This window comes from Microcaecilia unicolor, chromosome 7 (genome assembly GCF_901765095.1).
Source record: "Microcaecilia unicolor chromosome 7, aMicUni1.1, whole genome shotgun sequence".
In the NCBI taxonomy this organism is placed as follows: Eukaryota; Metazoa; Chordata; class Amphibia; order Gymnophiona; family Siphonopidae; genus Microcaecilia; species Microcaecilia unicolor.
Genome location: NC_044037.1, coordinates 67,327,113 through 67,344,341, shown reverse-complemented (window position 1 = coordinate 67,344,341; position 17,229 = coordinate 67,327,113). Strand labels below are relative to the sequence as shown.

Here is a 17,229-nt window from a genome sequence, read left to right as displayed (position 1 = left end):
ATGTGAGTATTTTATTTTCATTTATTATTTAAAACGTAATATCCAAATTTAGTTATCTTGTACCTTTGCATTCTAATATAGACTCAGACATCCCTCTGGGTGACACAAGTCCTCTGGGTAATTGACAGCTTTCCTTTGAGATGTGCCACAAAGGGGAGTCATAACACATGTAATGAAGCCCTACAGAGTTTAGATTCACAGCATTTGTTAAAATTTCCTTTAACATTGAAAGGGTTACAAATTTTCTTAGCCTCCCCTTTCCTTTTTTTTTTTTTCACTCTGCTCCTGTTGCCAGTTGATACAGAAACAAAGATCCTGTCACATTTCCTGACAAGACCTACCCCATCCCCTTCCCTCTTTTGCCCTTTCTCACACACAAACCTACCAGAAATTTTTAGAGACTTTGTGAAAGAGAGTAATTATCACCTGGGATTTAAGGCTTCTCCTCTTTGTTGGGTTTCCCCCAATGCCTCCTAAAATTCAAACATGAAGAAAGCACTCCTCTACTGCTTTCTGCTGCTGGGTCTCTTGGACAAGAGTGCTGGTATCACAAGAAGGTATTATATCGCTGCCGTGGAGCTGACCTGGGACTACATGGACAGTGAACTGCTCTACTCAGGGTAAAGTCATTTGTGTTAGAAAGCTTTCCTTAATGTTGACTCTCTTCTTTTCCCAAACATTCATTGAAACTGGTTTGCATTATTGTTAGTAAGACATGATGGATGCTGGTCAGTTTCTCGGTTCTCTAGGCAAGAATTGCCTAAGTTTTCCTATCTTGTGTCATATATATGCATAATCCCCAGTAAGTTTCATGCAGAGGTGGAAAGTGATAAAGGTATTCCTCTAAAGGGTTAAAAACATGGGAACACCCTTAAAACTTATGTCACTGACACACAATGCATCTTATATTTTATTAATGTTATTTTTGGGAAGGGTTCTTGTGTAGAAGCAACTGGAATTCATGTAGTTTTTGCTGGTAATTGCCAGTATAGGGGGTGAAGTACTTCTGTGCAAGAAAAAGAGCGGAATTTGACAGTGATCAAATTTGGTGATCTTAAGGTGGCCAAATAGGTAGAAAAGGTGTTGGCAAAAGCCAGAAGGATGTGTGGGTGCATAGGGAGAGAAACGTCCAGCAGGAAAAAGTAGATGACAGTGGCTCCATATAAGCCTCTGGTGAGGGGTCCTTTTACTAAGCTGTGGCCAAAAGTGGCTTTAGCGCACCCTTGTGCAGGTTTTTCTCACGCTCGAAGGCCGTTTTTGCTGGAGCAGTAAAATTGGCCTTTTTCTGTTTTCTGTATTAAGGGCCATGCACAACTGCAGTTGTGATACAGGCTGTTTGGATGCTGTTGAGTTTTTAAAGGAGGGTTTTTTTTCATGCCGATGATGAAGCAGCCCTGCTCTACGTGCTCATAGCACTTGAGAGCTTCTTGAGGCTTTTTCCTCCTGTACAATCGGTGTTTTTGGAAGTCAGACCTTAGGAGAACTCCTTCTATAATTTGTATATTTGAACGGACTTTAGGGTTCTTACCCCATTTTTTGATCTAGTTTATGGTCATACACAAATGTTGCCATTAGCACACGGCCATTAAAAACAATTAGAGCATAGGCACTTACCGCCACTCATTTTGTAAGGACTCACATGCTATTTCTGCGCTAACCAGTTAGCACATGGTAATGTAGCTTCGCTAACTAATTAGTGCAGTGAATACCCACTCTCTGCCCCCAGACAAGTCCCCTAAAAAATATTATTTACCGTGCGGTTAGCACACGTTCATTGGCACCTACCACAGGTTCACATCCCACAGTACACCATTTTAAGCTGCATTAGGCACACATTAACATCTACCACAGCTTAGTAAAAGGGCCCCTTAGAGTACTGTGTACAATTCTGGAGACCGCAACTGCAAAAGAAATAAACAGGTTGGAGTCAGTCCAGAGGGCAGCTACTAAAATGGTCAGTGGTTTTTGACATAAAGTGTATAGAGACAGGAGTTAAAAGCTCAACATGCATACTTTGGAAGAAAGGTAGGCACGGGAAGATATGGTTTAGACATTGAAATACCTCTGTAGCATAAATGCACAGGAGGCGAGTCTCTTTCAAATGAAAGGAAACTCTGGAATCAGAGGGCATAAGATGAAATGGGCAGACTCAGGAGTAATCCAAGGAAATACTTCTTTATAGAAAGGATGGTAGATGCATGGAATGCCCTCTTGGTGGAGGTGGTGGAGGCAATGACTGTAGCTGAATTCAATAAAGCATGGGCAAGTACATAGGATCTCTAAGGGAGCGGTAGAGTTAGTAGTCAGTATGGATGGGTAGACTGGATAGCCATATGGGCTTTATCTGCTGTTATTTTCTCTGTTTCTATAATCCACTGCTTTTAACTTTGTAGAACTTTTACCAGAACTGTTATAAATGAGAGATTATGGCATTCTGTTATTAAGCCATAGGAATACATTCTGGAAGATATAAAGACAGGTTTTTCATTGAATGTTCTGACAGGTGCAAAGTGACAAAGAAGCACTACCAAAATGATTTTAAATCCCCTAAGTCACTGTATAAAATAACTTGTAACTGAACATTATGCTGAATATTGCTGAACAGTGGATCTTTATAACACCTGTTATAGATAGTTTTGGAAATCCTTTGTGAATATGTAGCAGTGGTACAGAGCTCTGGAAGCCATTTTGGACCTAGAGAAAACTGGAGTCTTTGTAGTTTGTCAAATGTTTTATTTCACCAACAGATAAAGATATCTTGTAGACCATGAGTATTGGTCCCATCCTCCAAGGGCATCTTGACAAGCTCATGTCATACAATATCATTTTCTGTTGTTGTAGTGGTCTCACAATCAACAAGGATGAAATAATTTATCAATGATTCAGCAGACCCTCATCTTCTTTACTTCAATTTAATAAATAGAGGTATCTTTCTTTCCTAAACTGTCCTTTACTGTAAACAGCTAAACTGGAAGGAGTCTCCCCTCTAAAACCATTTCAGATTTCTCTTTCCCACACTTTGCTTTGGACTTCCAGTTAGTGTTAGTAAAACAAATCTGTTGTTTTGTTTTTGGTTTGTTTGTTTGTTTGTTTTTGTCACTCTCAGTGACATAGAAAAAGTATGAAAATATGAATCAATGGTTCATTTTGCTAGCCTAGCTCTGGAAAACTCAAGGGCACAAAAATTAAGATTCCCAAATTCTGAAGGAGAAATTTCAAGTTCTGCCAGAACAGGTGATTCTGTTGACTCTTGGGTCTGAAAGAGTTTTGGCCTAGACACAGAATGGGTGCAGCCTTTGTAAAACGATCTTAAATCAATGAATTCTATTGAGTTTTGGCAATAAAAAACTATTACAAGTCTTTTGCTGTTGCACTAATTTCTCCTTTTGGCACTGGGATTGCAGACTGTCTGAAAAGTACCCAAAAAAGGAGCCCTTTTATTAAATTAGGCTAAACCCTTGACACCCAAATTAGTGTTAATTTGCATGCTGTTTTAGGGGGTGGGAATAAGGTGAGTTGTAAGCAGAGAATGGGCGTGGCCTGCACACTGAAGTAGCACCCAGTACCTACTACTACTACTTATCATTTCTAAAGTGCTACTAGACGTACGCAGCGCTGTACACTTGAACATGAAGAGACAGTCCCTGCTCGACAGAGCTTACAATCTAATTAGGACAGACAAACAGGACAAACAAAAGATAAGGGAATATTAAAGTGAGGATGATAAATAAGGGTTCTGAACAAGTGAATAAGGGTTAGGAGTTAAAAGCAGCATCAAAAAGGTGGGTTTTTAGCTTAGATTTGAAGACGGCCAGAGATGGAGCTTGACTATGCACTGTCACTTATGCGGTTAGCATGGGTGCTCTTAACCACATCCATGCTAATTGTGAGTAGTCTTAATGTGTAGTAAGAACCTTTCAGTGCAGTTAACGGAGGAGGACATGTTGGGCACATTCCCAACAGTTACTGCACGTTAATATTTGTTGTTTAAAATATAGTAAGTACCCAAACATGCCAGACTATAGTAATAAGTGTCAAAGGAATTACAGCTTTTATAACACAGTCTAAATGTTAACTCTCCCACTAATCCATAGTATTTCTATAGTAACCTTGTCTGCCTCTTGGATCTATTTCTGTTTGGTGGCCTTCTTTCCAAATTGCCCAGTATTTTGGGACCAGCTCATTTTATTTCATAAACTATTGAGTTTTTGAGATTAGTGTGGTTCACTTTCATGTCATTGTTCCAGAAATTTGAATTGATCACTGTTGGGTTAACAGGCACCTGGAACAGACTTCCAGCAGATCTAGTGGAAGCCTTAAAGCATGCTTGAGACCAAGGTAAAAGGATTTTAGTGGCAGTGATAGGGAGAAAGAAGATCACAGATCAGCTATGATCTGTTGACAGCACAGTGAGCAGAATAAATTGGCAGACTGAGTGAACTAAGGGCCTGTTTTACCAAACTGCACTAGTGATCCCAAACAGCAATGCCACAAAGCCTATTGACTTTGAGTGGGCTTAGTTGGCATTGCTGTGCGGGAATTGCTAACGCGATTGGTAAAAGAGGTCCTAAATAAATGGTCCTTATTTGCTAGCACTGTCAATGTTTCTACGTTACTGTCCCCAAATCCTTCAGGCACACATACTGAAGACAATTTCAAAGCCATTATCTGGATGAATGCTTTCATAGAAACATAAAAATGATGGCAGATAAAGACTATATAATCTATCCATTCCAACTACTAATCTCTACTATTCCTTCCTCTCCCTCAGAGATCCTCTCTGCTTGTCTCATGCTTTCTTGATTCAGATACAGTCCTTGTCACCACCACCTCCACTGGGAAGCCGTTCCATGTATCCACCAACTTTTCTTAGATTACTCCTGTCTATTCCCTTTCACCTTTATCCTATGCCCCCTCATTCCTGAGCTTCCTTTTTTTTTTTTGAAAGAGACTCATTTCCTATGCATTTATGTCATTAAGGTTTTAAATATCTCTATCATATTTCCCCTCTCCTGCCTTTCTTCCAAAGCATACATATTGAGATCTTTAAGTCTGTCCCCTTAAGTTTTATGACGAAGGCCACTGTCCATTTTAGTAGCCACCCTCTGGGCTGACTCTATCCTGTTTACGGTGTTTCTGAAGATGTGATTTCCCCTCTGCCCGGTTTCCACTGCATGAGAGATTGTAGGCAGGCAGTGGGGAAACATTCACAGGAGTGGGGAGAGAGCATGACAAACAAACTGCATATAGGTTTAGTCTTCACATTTTTATTCAAACGTTTTGCCCATTAAACAAGCTGTGTGCAAATATCATGGGTATTTTGGACCTATGGACCCTGTAGGCAGTTTTCTGAAAGAATGAGCCTTGTAGTTTCCCTTTGAAAATTACCTATGATGTCAGCAAGAGGTACCCACGTACTTTAAACAAATAGGCTGCTTATACATCACCCCCCTTATGGCTTGTAATACCAATTTCCAAGAGTGTTTAAGAACTGTAAATGGAAGGTGCAGAAAAGGGCACAGTGGAGAGAAGAGCCAGACCAGTGCTAAAACCCGAACATCATTAGCCATAGAAAAGAGGAAGGATGTAGTACATTTATAGCTATGCATCACATGACCTAACCTCCTCCAATGAAAATTAAACAGTATACAGCTACCAATGCATACATTGTTCAGCCCCTTACATCAAAGTGAATGTTACAGCACATAACGTTTTAGGCACTTGAAAGCTTCTACGTCTTCTCTTGCTTTATGCTACACACCCAGAACAATCCAGCATTTTTCATTAGAGTGCAGGAGTAGCCTAATGGTTAGTGCAGTGGGCTGAGAATCAGGAGAACCACATTGAATTTCCATGGTGGCTTCTTCTGTCCCTGGGCAAGCCATTTACCATTGCTCCAGGCAGTGGCGTACCTAGGTTGACTGCCTGCCAGCCAGTACTACTACTACTTAGCATTTCTATAGCGCTACAAGGGTTTACGCAGCGCTGTACAAGTTAAAACATGGGGAAGGACAGTCCCTGCTCAAGAGAGCTTAGAGCGGGTTGCTGCTATGCCCCCCCCCCCAAGCACATCACCCCCCCCCCCCGGGTGCATCACCCATCTCCCCCTCCTCTGAAGTGCATCAGCCTCACCACCTGGGGTACAGAGCAGTCATGAGGCTGTTGGCTCTGCCGGTCCCCTGCCCTGGAACAGGACCAAATGTCAGAGGGGGGAAGGAACCGGCAGAGTCGACAGCCGCGTGACTGCTCCGTGCACCCCCTTGCTGCCTGCACCCAGGGTAGACCACCCCCACCGCCCCGCCCTTGGTATGCTAGAGGCCCCAGGTATAAACTTAGCAAGTGAGCTCACTAGGAACAGAGAAAATACCTGTATCTAATATGTGAACTGCTTTGGTTGCACTACAGAAAGGCAGTATATCAAATACATGATCCTGACCCTTTCCTGAGCTGCTACTTAGCCCTCCACTGACTCAGGTAGAAAACTTTAGGCTAGATGTGTTATTTCACATTAACATGTGATGTACCTGCATTATTATTAAATAACCAAGTACCTACTCTATCGGTGTATAGCTTGCTTTAGGCTTACATACACAAGCCATCAAATCCAAAGTTGTCAAAAATCCACAGGGTAATTAGGAAAAGGAAAAGCAATTACTTATTTCACCATCCTATAGTGAAACAGCCAAGAGTATTAAAATAGCCAGCATTTTTTCTTCCGACATCAATGAGATCAAGGGGAACTATAAGCCCTTCAGTGCAGGATTGCATGCATAGCCTGTTGTGTCTATCTGTTAAATCTGATTCTTCGTTACATATGAACGATACCATATGCACTGATGTGGCTTTGTAAATCACAATACTTGGAGCTATATTAAATAGGCAGGCTTACTGCCACACTTCAAAAAGAAAGGTAAATTTGTGTTGCACCCCTCTTCGCTCATTCCTTCAGCTGCCACATTAACTTCCTGCAGTGCAGGCTTCTGTTTCCAGGTATGGACTCTGCCACTTCAAAAGCTCTTAGTTCTATAAATGAACAAGGCAGCAGTATGTTGGCAGCTCTTCTTGGTAGACAGGAAACATTGTACTGCGATGCATTCTATGTGCACAGGATGCCTGCAAGTATCTTAGGGATGGAATTAGAGCCACAAAGCATACAAGACTACATCAGACATTGTCTTGTGCCAGGAAATTTGGTTAAGCAAGTTCTGTTTGATTTGTTGATAAGTAAGATGGGAATGCAAGAGGAACCTTATAAAGAAAGGCGTTAACATAGGCGGTCGGTGGCTCAGCTGTTTGGGGAGGCTAAGGTGGGTGGGGCTGGGGCAGGGCCAGGTCAGGACCTGAGTCCTTAAGGGCCAGATTCTATTTAATATGCCTAAAAAATCTGCGTGGGAAAAGTTTCTGCCTAAGCGTATTCTATAAATAGGGACTAGATTTAGGCACAGTATATAGAATACACTTAGTTGATACCCTGCATGCCTCCATTTCTACTAATGAAAACATGGCGTAAATCCCTGCATGTAGATTTACACGCACTGGGCCATATTCTATAACTACATGTGTAATTTTGGGAATGCCCATTTCCCACCCACAGCCAAGCCCCTTTTGAACTGTGCACATTAGAATTTAGGCGCAGTTCATTACAGAATACGGTTAGCAACTTATGCACGTAAATTCTAATTATTGCCAATTAGTGCTCATTATTGCTTGTTAAGTGCTGTTATCAGTGCTGATTAGCTTGCTAAACCAATTACATTATGCGCATTGTTATAGAATACACTTGGATTTCAACGCAGATCTCTAGGCGCGCTATATAGAATCTGGCAGTAATTGACAACATACAGGAAGAAAGATCAGCAAAATAGTTGTAGATAATACATATCATGATATCTAAATTTAATAAAAGGTTTCAAATGCTGAAGAATAAAATGACAAAGAAAATGAAACAGTGCAAACTTTAGTAAATATATATATAGGTCTCTTAGGCAACTGAATTAAAGTGGATTAAAAAATGTCAGTAGATGATGCCTATGCCTCTATAGAAGCCTGCAGCCAGTTAGCCTCCTTCTCTCTCACCTCTCCCACTTGTCTGCACCCATCTGACAGTCTCTTTCTCTCTCTCACGTCCCACCTAACCCCCTCCCCCCTGTACACACATATCTTCCCCCTTTCCCTCCAACCCTCAGAGAGCTTGTTGATTTTCTGACTCATGAGATGGGGAACTACAAGGTCAATAGGTCCATAAAGCCTTTTGACTATTGGACATTATGTAAGAGAATATGGACTGTCGATATCAAGAAGATTCAAGCTAAGTTATAATTTAAGTATATTTCACCGCATTCCTGGCTTAGTTATGAGCCTCTACCTTTTTGTATTGTCAAAGGTGTGTGCACAGGTATTTATGAATAAGAAGAGTGGAGTTTTTTTTGTGAAGACTGGTGATTGAAGAACGGAGTTCTCTTGATTTTGAAAGGTGTTCCTTTATAGAGAATTGTCCTGTGGTTTCTGAAGTCTTTTTTTCTCCACATATTTTCATAATATATGTGAATTTACACCTGCAATACAGGGTTTTAAACAGTAGAATTTGTTGATGATTTTTGACATGTACTACCCCAATAAGTGAAACTGAAGGTCAATGAGTGAGTTTTTCTTGCAGTGCATTCAATGGACTACTTCTTATTGACAAGCAATGCCTTCACGTGCATGCAAAAAAATGGATTTCTGTATCATGGATGACATGTTACATATTTTAGATTCAATTATTTCAAGCACGTAATGCTAAACCACATACACATCTATGGAAACAATTCAATCATATTTCAAGATCCTTCAACTGGTAGTATCTCATAATTTAAACTTGATCACACTTCTGCTATAAAGACAACCACATCAACACACAAAGATTCTGCGACATTTCTAAAACTCTGATGTTATGACAAACTAAAATTAAAGTTTTGATGTCACCTTAATAAGGCCAACACACAATCCCTCCACTATAAAACACTATGCACAATCTTGTGCTAAAACACATTCAGAACCTTGCCGTACCTTAACTGCACTAAATCCAAAGACTGGAACATCATGAAAAGGCAGCACTGTAAATATTGCACCATGCCCTAAAAAATCAATAGACCACCTAGTGAAAAAAAACTCACAAAGCAAACATGACTGCAACAAAATTTCTACACAGGCACTACATACTAGCAGAATACCATACCTTAGTCTGGTGAACCTCTGGAACTCTAAGGTTCCTCAAACTCTCTTCAGGAGTTCAAGAAATTAGATTGTAGGCTCTTTGTATGAACATATATATACTAGCCGTTAAGCCCGTTAAAACGGGCGCGTATTGGAATGTTTTTTTTCCCAAGGCCCCCTTCCTGTTGCAGCTGCAAGGCCCCCTGCCATCCTCCTTCCCTGCCAGCTCCAAGGCCCCCTCTATCCCTCCCTCCCAGCTCCAAGGCTCCAGTCCTCCCCCCTTCCCAGCTGCAAGGCCCCCTGCCCTCCCTCCCTCCCAGTTCCAAGGCCCAGGCCCTCCCCCCCACTCCCAAGGCCCCCTTGCCCTCCCTCCCTCCCAGTTCCAAGGCCCCCTGCGCTCCCTCACAACTGTAAGGGGCCCCCTGCCCTCCCTCCCAGCTCCAAAGCTCCAGTCCTCCCCCCTTCCCAGCTGCAAGGCCCCTGCCCCCCCCTCCCTCCTCCATTCCAGGCCCCAGCCTCCCACGCCAGCATCCGCAGGCCCCCTGCCTCCTCCCAGTTCAAGGCCCCAGGCCCTCCCCCCCAGCTCCCAAGGCCCCCTTTCCTCCCTCCCTCCCAGTTCCAAGGCCCCCTGCTCTCCCTCACAACTGTAACAGCCCCCCTGCCCTCCCGCCCAGCTCCAAGAGGCTCCAGTCCCCCCCCTTCCCAGCTGCAAGGCCCCCTGCCCTCCCTCCCTCCCAGTTCCAAGGCCCCAGGCCCTCCCCAGCTCCCAAGGCGCCCTTCCCTCCCTCCCTCCCAGTTCAGGTCCCCTGCTCTCCCTCACAACTGTAAGGGCCCCCCTGCCCTCCCTCCCAGCTCCAAGGCTCCAGTTCCTCCCCCCTTCCAGCTGCAGAGGCCCCCTGCCTGCCCTCCCTCCCTCCCATTTCCAAGGCCCCAGGCCCTCCCCCCAGCTCCCAAGGCGCCCTTCCCTCACTCCCTCCCCAGTTCCAAGGCCCCAGGCCTCCCCCCAGCTCCCAAGGGCCCCCTTCCCTCCCTCCCTCCCCTCCCTCCCAGTTCCAAGGCCCCCTGCTCTCCCTCACAACTGTAAGGGCCCCCTGCCCTCCCTCCCAGCTCCAAGGCTCCAGTCCTCCCCCCTTCCCAGCTGCAAGGCCCCCCGCCCTCCCTCCCTCCCAGTTCCAAGGCCCCAGGCCCCCCCAGCTCCCAAGGCCCCCCCAGCTCCCAAGGCCCCCTTCCCTCCCTCCCTCCCTCCCAGTTCCAAGGCCCCTTGCTCTCCCTCACAACTGTAAGGGCCCCCTGCCCTCCCTCCCAGCTCCAAGGCTCCAGTCCTCCCCCTTCCCAGCTGCAAGGCCCCCGCCCTCCCTCCCTCCCAGTTCCAAGGCCCCAGGCCCCCCCAGCTCCCAAGGCCCCCTTCCCTCCCTCCCTCCCTCCCTCCCAGGTTTCAAGGCCCCTGCTCTCCCTCACAACTGTAAGGGCCCCCCCTGCCCTCCCTCCCAGCTCCAAGGCTCCAGTCCTCCCCCCTTCCCAGCTGCAAGGCCCCCGCCCTCTCTCCCTCCCAGTTCCAAGGCCCCAGGCCCCCCCAGCTCCCAAGGCCCCCTTCCCTCCCTCCCTCCCTCCCCTTTCCAAGCCCCCTGCTCTCCCTCACAACTGAAGGGGCCCCCTGCCCTCCCTCCCAGCTCAAAGCTCCAGTCCTCCCCCTTCCCAGCTGCAAGGCCCCCTGCCCGCCCTCCCTCCCTCCCAGTTTCCAAGGCCCCAGGCCCTCCCCCCCAAGCTCCCAGGCCCCCTGCACTCCCTCCCAGTTCCAAGGCCCCAGGCCCTCCCCCCCAGCTCCCAATGCCCCCTTCCCTCCCTCCCTCCCAGTTCAAGGCCCCCTGCTCTCCCTCACAACGGTAACAGCCCCCCTGCCCTCCCCTCCAGCTCCAAGGCTCCAGTCCTCCCCCTTCCCAGCTGCAAGGCCCCTGCCCTCCCTCCCTCCCAGTTCCAAGGCCCCAGGCCCCTCCCCAGCTCCCAAGGCGCCTTCCCTCCCTCCTCCCATTTCCAAGGTCCCCTGCTCTCCCTCACAACGTAAGGGCCCCCTGCCCTCCCTCCCCAGCTCCAAGGCTCCAGTTCTCCCCCCTTCCCAGCTGCAAGGCCCCTGTCTGCCCTCCCTCCCTCCAGTTCCAAGGCCCCAGGCCCTCCCCCCCAGCTCCAAAGGCGCCCTTCCTCCCTCCCTCCCAGTTCCAAGGCCCCAGGCCCTCCCCCCCAGCTCCCAAGGCCCCCTTCCCTCCCTCCCTCCCTCCCTCCCAGTTCCAAGGCCCCCTGCTCTCCTCACAACTGTAAGGGCACCCCCTGCCCTCCCTCCCAGCTCCAGGCTCCAGTCCTCCCCCTTCCCAGCTGCAAGGCCCCCCGGCCCTCCCTCCCTCCCAGTTCCAAGGCCCCAGGCCCCCCAGCTCCCAAGGCCCCCCCAGCTCCCACGGCCCCCTTCCCTCCCCCCTCCCTCCCGTTTCCAAGGCCCCCTTGCTCTCCCTCACAACTGAAGGGCCTCCCCTGCCCTCCCTCCCAGCTCCAAGGCTCCAGTCCTCCCCCTTCCCAGCTGCAAGTCCCCCCGCCCTCCCTCCCTCCCAGTTCCAAGGCCCCAGGCCCCCCAGCTCCCAAGGCCCCCTTCCCTCCCTCCCTCCCTCCCAGTTTCAAGGCCCCCTGCTCTCCCTCACAAACTGTAAGGGCCCCCATGCCCTCCCTCCCAGCTCCAAGGCTCCAGTCCCTCCCCCTTCCCAGCTGCAAGGCCCCCCGCCCTCTCTCTCCCTCCAGTTCCAAGGCCCCAGGCCCCAGCTCCCAAGGCCCCCCTTCCCTCACCTCCCTCCCTCCCTCCCAGTTCCAAGGCCCCCTGCTCTCCCTCACAACTGTAAGGGCCCCCCTGCCCTCCCTCCCAGCTCCAAGGCTCCAGTCCTCCCCCCTTCCCAGCTGCAAGGCCCCCCCCCCCCCCCCTCCCTCCCAGTTCTAAGGCCCAGGCCCCCCAGCTCCAAGGCCCCCCCAGCTCCAAGGCCCCCTTCCCTCCCTCCCTCCCTCCAGTTCCAAGGCCCCCCTTCTTCCCAGCCAGCTGGAAGGCCCCCTTCAGTCCAGCCCTCCCAGCTCCAAGGCCTCCCTCCTTCTGAGACCTCCCATGTCCCCTCCCCCCCCCAAGGTAGCCGTTACCGCCCCCCCCCACCCCGGAGTCGCCACCACCCCCCCCCTTCACCCGGCCCGGGCCTCTCTCTTCGTTATCAACTTACAGCAGCGCCGAAACAGCAGCAAGCAGCAGCTCCCGTTGGCCTTCCTTCACTGCCTGTGCCTCGCCCTCGTGTGACATCACGCGGCGAGGGCCGGGCACAGGCAGTGAAGGAGGCCAACGTGAGCTGCTGCTTGCTGCTGTTTCGGCGCTGCTGTAAGTTGAATAACGAAGAGAGGGCCCGGGCCGGGGAAGGGGGGGTGGTGGCGACTCTGGGGGGGTGGGGGCGGTAGCGGCTACCTTGGGGGGGGGAGCGGTAGAGACGTCAGCGGTTCCCTCCCTCCCCTTCCGCGCAGTTTCCCTCTCTGTCCCCGCCCCCCTCCCTCCGTCATCACGTCTTGATGCGGGGCGGGACAGAGAGGGAAGTCTCTACTGCACATTTGCAGGTGAGTCGGTCACTTGCCATTTATAGGTTTGATATATCTCTATATAAATTGAGAGTTCCTCGGTATATCAAAAAGTTTGGGAATCACTGCCTTAGTCCACACACACACACAAAACCCAGATAGACCCTACACTGGCGATCCTTGGTTGGCTGCCACCCGGGGCGGATCACTGCTGCGCACCCCCCCCCCCCCCACCGGGGTGGCAGCGGCGTCCCCCCCCCAGGTGCAGCATGACACCCCCCTCCCAGTGTATCACCCCCCCCCAGCGTAGCACCAAAGTCCTCCTCCCCCGGGTGCATTATTACCTGCTGGGAGCAGCCGCGTGGCTGTTGGTTCTGCTGGTTCCCTGCTCCCTCTGCCCCAGAACAGAAATCGTTCCGGGGCAGAGGGAGCAGGGAACCAGCAGAGTCGACAGCTGCGCAGCTGCTTTCTGCACCCCTCCAGCAGCGTGCACCCGGGGCGGACCTCCCCCACTGCCCCGCCCTCGGTACGCCACTAGACCCTCAACAAATCTGAAACAAGGGAGTACAGATCAGTCAGAGATATGAAGGCAAGAAATTGAACTGGAAACCTGAAGAAGTCAGACTCTGTACACAACAATCATAGAGAAATAGAAACTGAAATACAAATTACTAGAGATGTGCATTTCCAAAAGGTGACATATTCCAAATAATAAATTCAGAACAAGATACTTTTTTCTACCTTTTTGTCTGAAACATTTTATGTTTGTATTCACTTTGATCCAGTGTCTCTTTTCTGCTTTTCTGTTTTTTTCCTGTCTTTGCAAGGTCTCCTGTCCATTTGACTTTTCTTCTCTCTCCATGTCCACCATCCATCTTCCCTCTGCATCCCTATCTGTCCTGTCCAGATTTCCCCTCTGTATCCCCGGTCCCTATCCATCCCTTCCTCCTTCCACGTTCAGCATCTGCCCTCTTAGTGACCTTATCCTCCCCTATTTTCTGCATCTCTCCTCTGTGTCCTATCTTGACCTGTCCTGCATTTCCACTCTGAGTCCCTATCCCTTCCCCTGTGATCAGCATCCCTCCCATGTCCAACATTGTCCCCTATGTGTCCATATTTCCTCTCTATCTAGGATTGCTCTTCTGTGTCCCTATCCCTATGCTTTCTCCATTCCCAATATCGCTTCTCTGTCTTTCTGTCCCTCCTCTCTCTTTTCCCTTCCTCCACACCCCAACCCCCTACCCTGAGATCAGTATCTCTCTTCTTCTCCCTTCTGCCCCTACCCCCAGCCCACTATCTCTCCCTCTTGGGTCAGTGTCTTTCCCCCTCTCTTCCTCCTGGGTCCAGTGTCTTTCCCCCTCTCTTCCTGTCCTCCAGTCTCAGTCTCAGTCTCTCCTCTCTCTCTCTCTCCCTCTGTTCTGGCTCCCCCCACTGGTCCAGCATCTATCCCTCTCCCTCCAACTCCTGGGTCCAGCCCTCTTCCTATCTGTCCCCCCTCCCCCCAGGTCCAGTAGAGCAGCACCTCCTGCATTTTTCTATCCCTAGGTCCAGCACCTCTCTTTGGTCCTCCATCTCACAGGCCCAGTGTCTGTCCCCTTTCCTCCCACCTCCCTTCCTGGTTCCAGCATCCTTCCTCTGTCTGCCTCCATCCTCTCCCAGTTTTAGCATCTGTCCCTCTCCCTCCTCCCCGCGGTCCCTCTCACTTTTTCCCATTGCCACAGGTAGCGGCAGTGCTTCAGTTAAGCGGCCCGCCTTGGAGCTTTGGACATTCCCTGTGATACGTCCCACCCTTGCGGTAGGAGGAAGTTACATCAGAGAGGACAGGACATGCCACCGGGAGACCCAAAGCCCTTAGGTAGGCTGATTTAATTGAAGCTGTGCTGCTACTGGCAGCAATGAGGAAAACAGTGACATGGACTGCGAGGAGGGAGGGAGAAGAACAGACACTGGAACCAGGAAGGAGGGGCAGGAAGGAAGAGTAGAACACTGGAACCAAGATGGAGACAGAAAGAGAGGTGCTGGACCGAGGGAGAGAGATGCAATCACCTGGAGCGGACTACCTGACCTGGACTACCCGTGAGGTACAGTGCACTAACTGCAAGGCATAGTCCACACGCATTCCCTGCCTATAACCTGCCCATTGCATGCCCCATAACATAACATGCAGCTAGTATGCCAGTATGGTAACTGTTACTGGAACTTACTGCATTTAAGTAAAAAGGTCCTATGGTTGTAACAGAAAAATGCAATATTATTTATGTTGTATAGGGACCTAGTTATCATGGATTACAGTTAAGATGTGTCATTTTACCACTACCCTCCTGCTATTTTAACACAGGTCCCATTTTATGCAATGAGACCTAGTTACTATAACTGGTATTAACAGTAAAATAACACGCCTTATGGCAGCCCCACATTGATAACTATGCCCGCCCCATATTGTTTTACAACATACATAACATTTGCTACAGAACTTAGTGCACAGCTGCATTAAGGTTAATGGTTTTCAAGGATACAGTACCGGAGGTTTTTCTTTCTAAGCAGTTACATTTTTAGTGGTAGTAATTAGCTTATGTTTTTAACCACCAGCCATGGAATTAAAAAAAAAAAACATATATTCAGCACCGGTAGCACTGAAGGGAAAAGTTATCCAGTGGGCTACCATATTAAGACAAGTTATTTTATCATAAGTTGTGCTATTTGGTACAGAGTTCCATTTTATACCAATCAGACCTATACCAGGGATATAGCCCGCCGTCCAATTTTGGGGGGCCCAGGGGTGGACTGGGGGGGGGGGGCAAACCCCTCTCTCCTCCTCCCCCCTCCCCACAACATGTTAAGCATACCTTTGCTGGCAGGGATGCCAAAGCCCCAGCATCAAAGAAATGCAGTGCCCAAGCCGCTCCCTGCCCTCCTTGTGCTGCTTCTGTGATGTGGAAGTGAGAGGCATGACTCCAGCCGCCAACTCCAGGACTCCCCAAGCATGGTCAGTTCTTGCGCAAGTTGAGCATGCACGAGAAGTCCTGTCATTAGCAGCAGGAGGCATGCCACTGACTTCTACATTACGGAAGCAGCAGAAGGAAGGAGGGGGCGCAACTCTGGCACTGTATTTCTTTAAGCTAATCACTTACAGAAATCCTTTTTTAGGCATGATGTGTTCACTTACAGTCTTAAAGACATGGAGGGAAAAGCCTCAAGCGTCATGAAGTGACTCCAGTTTTCACAGCTCAACTGTCTTCAGTTTTACAGAGCACTCACTCTCATCATTGGCATAAAAACCTCCCATAAGTTCTTGAAATCTCTTTACTATGAATTAACACAATTCTTTTTATGATTTTATAAAATGCTTAATACCAGGAACTTATCTTTTGCACAGTCTTATTTCTTCCCGGCCCCTGGTTTGAAATACATGAGAGCGTTCAAAATGAACAGTCTTTCACAAACTGAAACATCCAAATGATGAACTCCAAATAACCAGGGACAAGGAACATCTGGCAACATTTCTACAAGAATGGCCACATAGAAGTCCTTGCAGAGCAGAGGGCAGCCCCAGGTTCACATCCCCCCCTGCAACTCTTATTTTAAATGCTGAACCCTCCAGGAACATCTATTGTACCTGACTGTACACCATCTCAATAGCCTTCAGGCTTGCAAGTAACATAAATATTTAGGTACCTTAGGTATACAGTATGTCTGTTTCTGGAGGGTTCACAATTTAAAGTAAAAAAAAAAAAAAGACAGCTAAAGTGGAAATTGAACCTGGGTCCCCTGGTTTTACAGTCCACTGCACTGACCACTAGGCTACTCTTACTTCCTGTTTTGTTCAGAATGCCCCTAATACCTGATGCTGTCATAGATTCTGGTTTTCCTTTCCAGTTTCACATTCAGGGGAGAAGGAGGGGGACAGCAACCACTGGAGGGATTCATGAGGGGGCATGCCTTAAGCCCTCCAGTCGTCAGCTCAGTGGCGTAGCCACAGGTGGGCCAGGGCCCACCCATTTAGGGCTCAGGCCCACCCAACAGTAGCACAAATTTAGTGGTAGCTGGTGGGGATACCAAGCTCGGCCAGCTGAAGACTTCCCCTGATGGTAACGAAAACGCTACTCTCCATGATACTGGCACCTGTGCATGCTCATTTTTCAGCGCATACCTGCTGCAGACTGCCAAGGTGAGATATTTTTTGGTGGTGGTGGGGGGGGGGGGGGAGAACACTTGGTGCGCACACCAAAATCTGTTGTCTGGCTACGCCCCTGGGTCAGCTGATCAATCAGAGCACCTTTTTGTACCCTGGATGTGACTGAAACAGGTCTAAATAAAAACGTCCTCCTTTTAGACTTGGACATTTCTTCCAGTTCGAGTATTGCTGTTCGATGTCCTAAATTTCTGCCCTTCCTAGTCCTGCCCAAACATGTCCACACACACCCCTCTTGCAATTTGGACAAACTGCAG

The 17,229-nt window shown here is 48.7% G+C and overlaps 1 protein-coding gene across 1 annotated transcript in view; it reads left to right on the top strand.

Moving 5' to 3' along the window:
* Nucleotides 1-376: 376 nt before the first annotated feature.
* Nucleotides 377-17,229, top strand: part of F8 (coagulation factor VIII) — a 143,601-nt gene continuing 126,748 nt past the window's right edge. Inside the window, exon 1 of the mRNA XM_030208938.1 lies at nt 377-620. Coding sequence (XP_030064798.1) covers nt 487-620 — 134 coding nt within the window. The 5' untranslated portion in view covers nt 377-486. The remainder of the gene's footprint in view (nt 621-17,229) is intronic.